At 59.8% G+C, this 12,349-nt stretch overlaps 2 protein-coding genes across 2 annotated transcripts; both read right to left on the bottom strand.

The window, feature by feature from the left end:
- Positions 1–1,580: 1,580 nt before the first annotated feature.
- LPMP_291230 (hypothetical protein) lies at positions 1,581–3,371 on the bottom strand (the record flags this gene model as incomplete). The annotated part of the gene is made up of 1 exon (XM_010702429.1): positions 1,581–3,371. One exon carries the CDS (start codon positions 3,369–3,371, stop codon positions 1,581–1,583), a length of 1,791 nt encoding a protein of 596 aa, XP_010700731.1.
- Positions 3,372–4,806: 1,435 nt separating this feature from the next.
- Positions 4,807–12,219, bottom strand: LPMP_291220 (hypothetical protein; the record flags this gene model as incomplete). Its single annotated transcript, XM_010702428.1, has 1 exon — positions 4,807–12,219. One exon carries the CDS (start codon positions 12,217–12,219, stop codon positions 4,807–4,809), a length of 7,413 nt encoding a protein of 2,470 aa, XP_010700730.1.
- Between the last annotated feature and the right edge of the window lie 130 nt (positions 12,220–12,349).

The raw sequence follows: 12,349 nt of genomic DNA, 5'->3' as shown, positions 1-12,349 counted from the left end.
GACCAGCAGTGTCGAGTGGATAAACGGTCAGAAAAACTGCAAGAATGGGGTACCAGGAAAGGCGTCAGCTGTGTGTGAATAAGTTTGCCGCTCTCCCTTCGAACCCCTGACCTCGGCAGCGCTGTAAACGCTTCCGCTCTGTCTATGAAAAGAGGGGAAAAGACGCCGAGGTGCGCGTGCGGGTGCGGGGAGGAAGCGAGGGAGAGGGGTCGAGAAACAAAGTCGCCTAGAAAAGAGAGAGCGTAGTGCGAATGCCAGCAGGAAAAAAAGAAGTCCGCAAGTGGTGGTCGCGTCATATTCGGTGTGAAAGCAACAACCCCACATGAAGAACGCCGCCAGGTGCACGGCAGCTACCACTCTGCAGCTTCTCTGTGTGTATGTGTGTGTTTTCACTGCATCACTGTGCACGCATGGGCATCCACTAACAAGCCCACAGAGACTTGATATGCCGCCTAAAAAGGACAGCCTCGGCATCCTTTGCTCCTTGAAGCGGGGGATTCATCGCCCTTCTTTTCCCCTCAGGCGGGGTGAGGAGCACAGCGGACTTCGCACCATAAAAACAGAAGAATGCGGCGCGCACATACATGCGCTGACACCCATCAAACACACAACCCCGCCTGCCACTGCACCAGGGGCGCCGTGAGCAGCACGTCACTCTTGTTCAGATCTCTGGTCAGCGTCATCCGCCTCTGCCATCCACTCAGCCAGAAGGAAGAGGGGAAAGCGTGACCCCACAGACGTCCAGTCCCCTTGTTGGCTATCTACAACTCAACGAGAAAGCTGAAAGGGGAGGGAGCAGAAGAACAGGACATCATCATCACCACCGTAAGCGAAGCACGTCACACACACACACACACAAAGAACACACTCACAGCCAGCACCAACTTACGAGGTAAAAGTAAAGCAGCAGAAAAGACAGCAACGCCACGTGAGGAGAGCAGTTCAAGGAGGTAGGCCAGTACAATCAGTTCTCCAGGATACGTTGATATACGTATACCCGTGAAAGGATGAGAGAGAAGGAAGAAGGAAAAGGAAAAGAGAGAGTGCCAAGTACCGCGGCGGTGACGGCCTTTCTCTAACATGTGGTATATATGGGAGGTGGCGGGAAGACCGGTAGTGCGGGTAGCTGTGAGGGTAAGCAGAAATAATATCAAAAAAAAAAAAAAACGAAAAATACCGTGAAACACGAAAGAGAGAGAGAGAGAAAGAGCAGTCCAAAGCAGCAGGGAAAGGCGGAGGGCGTGTGTGTGGGTGTGGGTGTGGGTGTGGGTGTGTATGTGGGTGTGTGTGCCTCAGTGTCAAGCTGATACTCTCAACAAGGCAAATTTTGTTTTCGTCCCCCAACGCGGTGAGCGGAATGGCGTGCAGCGATCGTCGCGCCACCATACGGCAAGAATTGGTGGTCTTGAGAACCATGAAGTGAAGCAATGCATGCCACAGGTGCGCTCACAGAGACGCGCCGACGCATGCAGACACACGCACACACAACAAATGCAGTCAAGGGGCGCGTGTAGCAGTGCAAAAATGGAAAGTATGCCGCAGGTCCACGAGGAAGCGCCCGCCTGCGGCTGTACAACTCGTCACACGCCAGTACCAAGTAAACAACATGCACAGTCGAAGGGTAGGTAGAGGAGGACTGCAATCACCACCATGCGCCAGAGCACAGCGTAGTGTCGCTGCGCCATGTCCACAGCGTAGAACCACACGGAGAAAAGCGGCACCGGTCTCGACGAGGGCAGGGGCACTGCAAAGCCGCTCCACACCACCTGCCACGAGTACAGCACCGACACAGCGCACACAGACACGACTGTGCCAAGCTGGCGGGTCAGCCACAGAGACAGCACGGCAGAGCTCATACCGTAGCCCGCGTAGTACATTGAGCACTGCTCAAAGTGGCGCAGCTGGTACGTGAGTGCTGACCCGCGGTGGTGCACCGCGTCCGGTTGCTGCTGCGCGGCGTACCGGTAGTCAAAGACGTAGAAGACGTAGAGCTGTGCATTCAGCACCGCACAGAGTGGTGTACCGATCAGCGGCAGTCGCTCAATGGCGGAGGAAAAGAGCGCAAAGGACATAGTCGCCAGCGCCTTAAACAGCACCTCGCTGATGACTTCGAGTTGAAGGACGACAGTCGCAAACGGGTCGGGGCTTGTGGAGATTGTCTGTGACTGATGCAACGATGCCGCAGCCGTGCCAGGTGCATGCGGGTGGCGGGCACCGGTCAAAGTCGAGGCGGCAGCAGCAGCAGCAGCAGCAGCTTTGGAAGCATCACCGAGTACCCAGTCCTGCAGCACTGCTGTCGGGCCCTTGTGCGTGACCATGCGCCACACTAAGTTTGTCGTGTGCCGTACGTACGGCAGCACAGAACGCAGAAGCGTCACGCACATGAGCAGCAACGAAGACGAGGGACCCCGTGCCTCGTACTGAATACCATCTTCACCGCTACCACCGCTGTCAGCGCTAGGATATAGAGGAATAAGTGAAAGCCATGGCAACGCCGCACTGGCTGCGGCTGACGGCGGAGGCGAAGTAGGCGGGGGGTGAGGAAAAGTAGCACTAGCGCCACTGCCACCACCACCCTCCATGGCTTTAGTCTTCGCAGACCCCGCAGCCGGCGCTTCGCGTAGCTCGGTGCCACGGAGCACCCACCCCTTGCGCACCAGCCAGGTTTCGCGGTAGAGCTGGTTAAACCACACGAGTCCGATGATCTGCAGAAGCGTGTAGAAGGGCCACTGGCCGACGTACTTGAGCATCCACAGACTCAGCCGCACCCACCACAGAAACAAGAGGAATATCAGGGTTGTGGTAAGGGACCTCGTTGCATAGGTGTCGTTGTTGCTGTGGGTGTCCGCTGAGAGACTCGCAACGGTGGCACCTGCACCGCTGACGGCCGAACTACGAGTCGACAAGGACGTTTTCGAAGCGAGGCAGTGTGATAGACCCATGTACATGAGCGTCAGAAAAGCAAGGGCAAGATTCGCCAGGAGGTTCTTGCGCAGGAGCATCCACAGCTTCGGGTCCCGCTCCAGTAAACTCCACGACGGCATCAAGAAGGTGCGGGCCAGACGAGGTGCATCAGGGCCACTCCCAGAGAGAAGCGCGGTCCGAAGCAGCGGCACAGGGAACCCTGGTGCTAGCGCTGTCGGAAGTGCACCTTCTGCAGCTTCCTTCTCAGCTATATCCGCGAACGATGCGAACGGGGGTGGCGGAGGTGACAGTCTTCTCTGCTCCTCCGTCACCTCAGCGACGTCGCGTGCGCGTCGCTTATCCAGCGCGGATGACCACACCAAAACAACGCCGAAGCTCTCTATGACGCCTTGGCAGAAGTTATGCACCTCCTGGCGCACCTGAGAGGCCACCATACTCGGTGGCATTAGAGAAAGCAAGAAAGCGGGCTAATGGTGAGGTTATCAGTTCTGGGGAAAGGGAGGGAGAGCGGAAGGAAGCAACTCAAGGGTTGCGAGAAACGTGTGTGCCTGAAATGGGCCGTGTATACGCTTTCGTGTGTACAGATGAACGGAGCGAGAGAGGCCGAGCCGGGCTTCCAGGATGGCGCGGAGGCTCGTAGAAGAAAGGAGCAAACGGTTTAACTGATGAACATAAACACAGGGAGAAGGAAAGAGAGGGGCTCAGCAGGTGGTGGAGAGTTTTTTAGGGGGAGGGGGGCACAAGCGTAGAGCTCCTGTCTTTCTTCTTTCTATTAGACAGTAGCCCACTTGCACGCCGCCGTCTGCAGCGCTGGAAGGACAGTCACTTCAACGGAAAAAATGTGGTGCAAAAATTACCGGGGTGTTCCTTTCTGCCCTCCCCCCCCCCGGTACACGCATGCGTGCGTATGAATAGTCGCCTTCTCGTAAGGGGAGTCCCCTCACGCACATTTTGCTCTCCATCACCACCACCGCCACCGCAATCACCATCCACCATCCACCCTGCTTCCTCCCAGAGCTACCATAATTTATGGGGAAGCGGGGGAAAAGAGGGGTGTGGGGGATGGGGCACTTTGGTAATTGACTCCACTAAGAGCTCCGCGTAAACACACCGCATACCCCAGCACACAAACAGAAGCACAGCTCCACATGAGAGCAAAACATCACGGCATACCTGCTCTCTGTGGTCGCTATCGCCGTCTCTCATCTAAGTCCACGCATGGCCCTCTTTCGAGTCAGCGAGCATCATAGCATCCGAACCGCAACAGCTGTCCCACGTTACCGTACGCTTAGGCAAACGCGCACGGCATTGTCCATCACTCGCGAATGAAGGGAAAGGAAAGAAGAAAAGAAACGCAGACGACCCCGCCACACTACCACAGACGCAAACATGACACACACACACATGGCTTACACGAAGCGGGGCGCACAGGCAGGAAAAGGGTGGGGGGTAAGAGGAAGGAGAACGAAGAGAAAGAGGCGCACAGCCCAGTGACTCAGCAACAGAAGGGGTCGTCCTGCCATGGCCATAAATTACGACACGGTGGGTGCAGCCAGCCCATAAATCAAGGAACACGCCCACACCCACGGCACCCGCAGGCGTGCAAACCGCATTGTCAGAGTGTCTGACTACATGGGGTGCGTGTGAGTGCCGTTCACGTATGTGCATGTTTGCCTCCCCGTGCGGCGCCTTCAAGCACACCTCACACAATGGAAGACAACACACAATAAACGAAAGAGAAGCACGGGAGAGGAGAGGAGAGATTCATCGCTTGCCGAAACAGGCGAGCCAACAAAACACAGCCAGGCGCCCACACCCACCCACCACACACCTCGCACCACCTCGCTCATAACTCATTCAACAAGACACCTAAAACCTGGTTCACGCCTCCATTAGGCGCAAAATGTTATCATAAAGAAATGACTTGATGGCCTCCGCGGAGGCCAGCGGAGTCGCGTCCGGGTAGGGCGACCCCTCCTTGCACTCCTCCTCCATCAGCATGGTGTGGTTTGACAACGTGGCACCCAGCGGCGGTGAGTTCAAGCCGGTATTAGTACCGCTTGCAGAAGCACCAACAGAATTTGTCACTGCAGAAGATGATGATGGCAGCGCGGCAGGGGCAGTGGTCGGAGGAAGGAGGTGACTCGATCCATCGCTACTGACTGTGATTGCAGCTGCGGAGACGCTGCCCAGCACTGGTACCGTCATTGGTGAGCTCGGGGACGGAGAAGCATCTGTTGGGGTTGAGGAACGACGCAGAATCACCTCCGGCAACGGTTGTGTCTGTCCAAGAGACTGTGAAGCTGTGAGACTTCGCAAAGCTGAGTTCGAGCCAGACGATGGAGACGCCAGGCCTCCTCCAAATGAACTGCCGGCAGCGGAGCTCGACGTCGAACCGGCTGGCAAGCCTGCGGTGCTCCCCGAGGGGACGGCTAGTGCTGCAGCGGTTGGTCGCGCTTCAGAAGTCAGGCAGCGCCGTAGCACCGCGCTCGTCCGCTGTGGCCACCGGACGCACGCCAGGTACAGCTCCCCCTCACGCACCGGCAGCTGCCTCTCATCCACCTCTAGGATAGGTGCAATGATGTACTCCTGCAAGAGCGCCAGGTCCCTGGCGTGATGACGGCGAAGTGCCGAGGTGTTATCTGCCACACACGGTGTTGGAGCAGGCGAGGGTGAAAAGGCTGCTGTAGCCACCGCGTTCTCAGCATCATTGCCACACCGCCGAGGCAAAGCCTTTGCCGGGGTGCCGGTCGGTGCGGGGGACGTGTGGCTCAGCGGAGCTGCCTTCGCCTCAAGCCCAACCTCCTTGTTGGCGTCCTGCCCGCCACCCCCAGGCACGCCACTGGTGTTACGCGCCGCTGTCGCGGGGGGTGGTGAGTCAGGCGCGGGTGGATGGCTGAGGATCGAGTCATAAAAGTACACTGTCGGCAACGGACGAGCGGCAGCGATAGGTTTGTGCGTGGCGGCAGCGCTTGCTAGTGAAGGGGTACCGCCTACGTGAATCCCGTGTACTCCGGTGGGAGCGTCGAGCTGGAGAGAGAGTCGGCCAGGTGCCGGCGGACTCGATGCCGCGAGCTTGGGGGATGTGCCGCCGCGCGACTCTGGCCAGCCATCTTCGAAGGCCATCGGTGTGCTGTCACTACGGTTGCTGAAGGTGCCGTGGCCAAGCCCGTGCAACGCGGCAGCCGAGTCAGGGTCGCCTCCGCCGGGGGCAATGCTCAGAGGTGCGGCCGCCGTAATACCCGACGAGTAGCGTGTAGGTAAGGTGTACTCGTCCATTCCGACAGCGCCACCAGTGTTGGGGTGAAACGCCGCAGGCGAGGACGTTACCCGGTCTCCGTCCACACTAAAAGGCGTTGTGTACGGACCATACGACGCTACCGCCTGCAACTGCGTCAGCTCCGACCACGCACTCTGTTTGCGTGCCTCTACCTCTGCGTAAAGCCACTGGCGCACCTCATCAAGCGCGTTGAAGCACTGCTGGTGCAGCTGCCGGTCAACGGAGCCGAACGCGCCGAGGACAACAAAGTAGCCGCCTCTCTCCAGCAGAGATGGCAGCTCACCGTCTGCCACGAGAAACGGCTTGATGGGGGGGAAGAGACGCGCCACTGGCGGATGCAGTGACACTGTATCGGCGGTCGAAACCAAGACATCCGCTTCTATGGCAGTCACTTTCGTCGGCGTATCAGAGACCGTTAGCCTCTCCGTGTGGGAATGCAGAGGCATGGCATCTTCGAGCCCGTCCGGGCTGCTGCTTCCCAACATCGGCGAGGGGTGCAACGAGAGACCGGTGTGCGGAAGTGCCCGCTGCTGCTTCTGCCGAAAGCCACTAATGCGCGACGCACACGCCTGCTGCTTCCAGCGTGACAAGCCGGGCATATCCTCTTGCTTGGTACGCCGCGTACGAGCCGACTCGCTCGGCCATGGAAACTCCTTGCCCTCCGGATCAGTGTAGAGGTGCATCTCACCGTGCAACTGCACCACTGTCCAAAGTCCCCCGTGTCGCTGCTCGCTCGCCGGCTGCGATATGGCGCCGATGTCGTACAAGGTCATGAGCGTGCCAACAGCGTCGCCGAGCTCACCCTCGACGTCGCCTCTGCCCCCAGCGCTGATGTCTCCTGTATGCACGGCTCCTGTGCACTCTGCGTTCGCAGGCTGCTGCTGCTGCTGCTGCTGTTGTTGCCCATAGGGCATCTCTACCACTACCATGCGCGGGAAGGACTTGACGTGAAAGATGTGGCGCGCCATGTCACTCGCGTGCTCCTGTAGCTGACGCTCCGGCTCGCTTTGGGCCACGTAGGGGGAGACGCAGAGCCAGTCCCCCGGCATATCGGCCATGGCAGAGCACACGGCCTGCAGCGACTCATCAGCACTGATGTAGATGACCTGCACGCGGCGGCGCGGTGTCGTATCGGGGGCGGTAGATTTGTCGACCACCACAGCCGCTTCATTGAGAGTACACGCACTTCGCATGCGCTCCCCCTCTTCAGATACGTTGCTGCCGTCAGCGTCGGCGCGAGTGAAGCTGGTGAAGCTACGCATTTCAAAGCGACTGCTAGCCTCTCCAAAACCACCAGCAAAGTCACCTACGCCGCCACTGGTCCAGTCGATCGAGGAGTTGCTGAATCCCTTCCAAGAAGCGAACGGAGCGACAGCGTCGTCCTCAGTGCTCAGCTGACTGTTGAGCCCGCGTATGTTCAGACCACTCAGACCTCCGCGCAAGCCCCCCGCATCGTCGCCATCGCCACCACGTCTTTTCCTGAAGTCCGGCGCTCCAGGCGATGCATATGCAGGCTCGTTGATGGTGCTGCACAGATGGCGCACTGCACGCACAAACTTCGCCATTCCAGGATGCCAGCTGGCACCAAACACGATCAGTAGATGTGTGCACAGGCTGAATTTCACTGCTGCCTCGCGCGGCCACTTTTCAAGCAATTTTTCTATGATCTGCTGGCTCGCAGTGTCCAGTAGCGACGGTTGTGGTGGTACCTGGGTGGTAGGCAGCGGCAACTGCGGCTGAGAGGGCAAACCATGTGAGGCGGCCAATCGACGTGCATTGGTGTTGTCGATGCTGTTGGCAAGCGACAGGGACGGAAACACTAGACTCTCGTTCGAGGCAGCCTGCAAGGACTGGCACACGGCCCCCTGCGTCAGGGGCGCAACAAGAGGCTGCTCATTCGTCTTTCCAAGCTCTGAAGACGACAGGACCGTGTTGTTGGATGACTGACGCGCTCGCTCTCGCACCTCGCTCACCGTCACCGTGCAGAAGGCAAGGCGATGCAGCGGGTCTATCGGTAAGCGGAGGCCCGACCACGTCAGCGCCGAACTGTCAGCGAGCGTGGTCAGCTCCAGCTGCAGTGCCGCCGCTCCCCGCACCTCACCACTCTGCAAAAAGAGGCTGTTGTGCGACATGGCGCCAGATTCCGGCCCGCACGCCACTGCAGCCTCTGGCACCCCAGAGACAGACATGCTGGCCGGCCTACTGCTGCGACCTACTTGCCGGTGCACCATAGATAAAGGCGCCATCGCAGCTGCGGCGGGCGTTCTAGGTGGCACGGCCAAGTGTCGCGCGCCTGCTGCCCCGGCTGATGATAATCCCGTTGTTCGGTCAAACCCACTCAAGCCCTCCCTAAAGTCCTCCCCGTCGCCGCATCGCCTCTCACCGAGTGATGCTGTTGCGGTCGCCCTATGGCTGAGCAGGCGCAAGGAAGGCAACGGCGGCGAGGAGTCAGTCTTGTCCCTCTGCGGCGCACTTTCCTTCACCCTCCGTGAGTCGACGGAGGTGGCAGTGCCTACACTCGTCGTCATCAAGGACGGCGGTTGGTACGCCATCAGCGGCTCCGCCAGCACGCGATTCCACGGAAATGCCGAAGAAAACCCTGGCAGCGGCGCTGGAGAAGGCGACGGTGGAGTTGGTGGGGTCCCAGGCGTGGCTGCTATGAACCCCTCCGCCGTCTTTACGTGCGCCACTACCCCAGACGTGACGGCATTTGCAAGCGGCACCGCGGGGGCCAGCGGGACTTGCATAGTGGGTGCCCAGTTCTTCGCTTCCTCCTCTCCAGCAGCAGAAGGTGCGGCCCCTTCAGACGTATGGGTGCGGCTCGTCTGCATCTTGCCCAGCCCAGTGAGCAAGACCATCTCCGAGTCCATGTCACTCACTGCAAGCACGCCGGCAACGTCGCCCCTGTAGGTCTTTGGGTCCCAACTGGGGAACGATGTGTGGTCCTTCGTCATGCATACTTTGGCGAGAGAGAAAGCTGCCGGGGGCGTTGCAGTGGACTCACTCCGCTGCAGCGCTGGCATCGAGAGTGGTGGGGCCAAGGGCTTAGCCATGAGGCTGGTCGATTTCTCACATATCCCCCCTGACCTCTGCCGGGTGTTGCTGCTTTCATCCCTGAAGGCAGCGCGGGACGTCGCTGCAATACCCAATGCCCGCTCCTCGGTCCCCATACCTCGCTCATCATCCTGATTGTCCCTCACCTCCCCTCGACCAGGGCTCATTATAGACTGCCGTGTGCCGGCAGAGAACCCGTTGCTGCTCATGCTCGTGTTGGGGAGCAGAGGCGATACGGTCACTGCAGAGATCGATGCTGTCGCTGGTGTCGTAATCGAGGGTGCCGAGAAAGCACTACTCTCCTCCACGTAACGCGCTGTCGTGGCTACTGCCTTCACCGGGGTGGGCTCAGCGGTGGGAATTTGCGGATCATGCACAGAGAAAGAGCTCTCATAGCGGCAGATGGAGCCGGAGAGGCTCATGCTACGCCCCTCAGGCATGCCCACCGGGCCACTCGTGGCCTTGTCGCCGTCGTCAACAGCAAGCTTGACGGGTACTTCCAGAGGATTCGTGTTGGAGTGGTCCGTCACCGTGGTTCCGTCCGGAAACAGTGTCGTCGTCGGCGACGGCGAGGCTGCTTGCGATTCCGTCACGCGTGACACGCGCAGCTGCGGTGACAACAGTGACTTCGCTGCCACCCCTAATCCGTTGATGCTGGCCTCGTCTTGAGGGAATGTCCGGAGAGCGGACGCCTGTTGTGAAACCTCGCTGGTGTGCGGCGACGTAGACGACACGCTCACTGATGTTCGCACCGCTGCAAACGTTGATGCGTCTCCCGCGCTGACGTCGAGTGATGCGGCCGCCTCTATTGGAAAAGCGGTAGAAACAGCGGCATGCGCTACGGATGCCTTCGCGATGCTGGCGTCCACCTCATCAACATAGCGCGCCAGCTCATCCTCCATGTACTTTAGCGCCTCCACCGTCACTACATTGCCAGCCGGGTCGACGAGCACTACGGCTGGCCAGGACTGTATGTTGCAAATCTGCATGACTCTCCGATAGCCGTCGTTGCTCTCCACCGAGTACCACCCGCCATAGTACGGGTTCTGCGTTAGCTCGCTGTCGAACGAAATGTTGTCAGGGTTGAACCACACATCCGGCTGGCAATCAAGAAGGTGGCGAAGGACTGAGCTGAGTCGCTGTGCGGCCACTGCATCAGAATTGTCAAGGCTTCCCCTCAACAACTCGCGCAAGGCTGTCGCAGCAGTAGCGCTGTCCTCGTCTGCGCAAGCCTCAGGCTGGGTCACAAACGGGTCGCCGGTGTTGGGGAATAAATGTGCTGCGGAGGAGGAGCGCGGAGAAGCCATGACGGAGGGAGTGATGGACAGGTAGCCACTACCGCCAAAGGAAGCGCTAGGGGGCATCAAGCTTCCACGCGCGCCCTCAGAGACGCTGTGGGTGGACAAGGACGCGGGCGCAGGGCTGTACGCGAACGTGCGGTTACCGCTAGGCGGAGGAGAAGCCGAGCCACCCGCCCCGCCACCGCCGCCTGCAGTGGACCCGGGAGAAACCGAAACCGTGCCACCGTGCCCGTCCGCCGCTGCAGAAACATTACCGCTACCACCAAGGGTGGAAGTCCCCAATATCCCGCCCGCGTTGCTGCGGACTGGTCCTTCCGTCGTGTACTGCAGCTCCAAAACTGCGACGGGAACCGGCCCAACGGCCGCCGTATCCAGTTCGGTGTGGCTCTCCAGGAAGGACATGCCGATTGTCCTCTCTTGCGCGGGGCTCTGGTGCGCCAGGTAGTGCAGGAGGAGGCAGTAGAACAGGAGAAGCTTCTGCTGCGTGCTCGCAGCGGCAGCAGCAGCGCACACGACTGCCTGTCGGGCCGCCGCACCGGAGCCGCTGCCAGCACCACCGGGTGAAATATGGTGATTGCTGAGGTGGTGTCCGCCAACAGTCGCTGTCGATGTGGATGATGAGGACTCCACAGACTTGTTCAGAGGTGTGGAGAAGTTTGCTCGTCCGCCGCTGGTGGACATTGCATGAGGGCTCACACTGGCCATGAAGTACGAAGAGGACGACGTGCTGGCGCCTAGACGCGGCTTTGAAAGATCCATCTGAGGGCTTTGCACCAATGCCGATGTCTGGTGCGCACGCGCGCCACTGGGACCGGCACTACCGCCCCCACCCGCTGCGCCGCCAGGGCTAATCGCCGCCGCAGAGCCGGCGCTACCCCACAACGCCGCAGCGGAGGCCTCGCCAGGCCGGTGAGGCGAGGGCAGATACAGCAGCACGTACTTACCTGCAATCACTTTGGTAGGCACAATGTGCTCTAAACGTTGTGGCCGAACGGCAGGGCGTCCCACGGCAGCGACTCCTGCACCGCCTCCGCCAGTTGCGTTCTGCACCGCATCACTGGCGTTAAGTGGTGTAGACAGGCCCAGGACTAACGGGCTCAGCGCAGCGCCTTCACGAGGAAAAGAGAGCGTTTGGTCACCAGCAGCAGCAGCCGAAGGAAGGAGCTGCATGCCGCCGGCTGCCAGGGACAACGAGCGACGACGGGAGCCCGACAAGTACGACGGTAGCGTCATCGTAGGGGCGCGGTCGACGCCTGATGTAAGCGCACGTAGTGGAAGTGGCGGCGAGAGCGGCTCTCCCTCAACACTTCCGCCGTGCCTGAACGGAGACGTAGTCTTGATGGCTTTCGCTTCCTTGACCACTGGTGCGTCCTTCGCCGTAGGGAAGACGAACATCACCTGTGAGCGACGGTTGTTGCCAGCTGTAGGAGTGGGAAGATCCTCCCACGTCGCGGCGGTGTCATCGTTGTCGTTGTCACTCTCGGTACCAGCCGCATCCGGCATCACCGGAACGCCGGCCAGCGAGTTCATCGCGAATGTCCCGGAGTGCAAAAGTAGTGCCTGTGTGTGTTGCAGAGACGAGGCACCGGGATGCACTCCCGACGTGTGGAACGGCTCATACCGTTTCGTGGCGTAGAGCACGCCTAACACGTACTCCATTTCTAGCCTATGTGTCTCTTGGGAGCGCTCAGCCGAGATGCCCGCAGTGTAGATGCGTGTGGGAGCTACGGCAGGCGGGTATGCGAGTGAAAGGTGGGATATGAAAGAGCTGCTCCTACGTGCTGCCTTG

This window comes from Leishmania panamensis (assembly GCF_000755165.1).
Source record: "Leishmania panamensis strain MHOM/PA/94/PSC-1 chromosome 29 sequence".
NCBI lineage: Eukaryota > Euglenozoa > Kinetoplastea > Trypanosomatida > Trypanosomatidae > Leishmania > Leishmania panamensis.
This window is presented reverse-complemented; position numbering and strand designations above follow the sequence as displayed.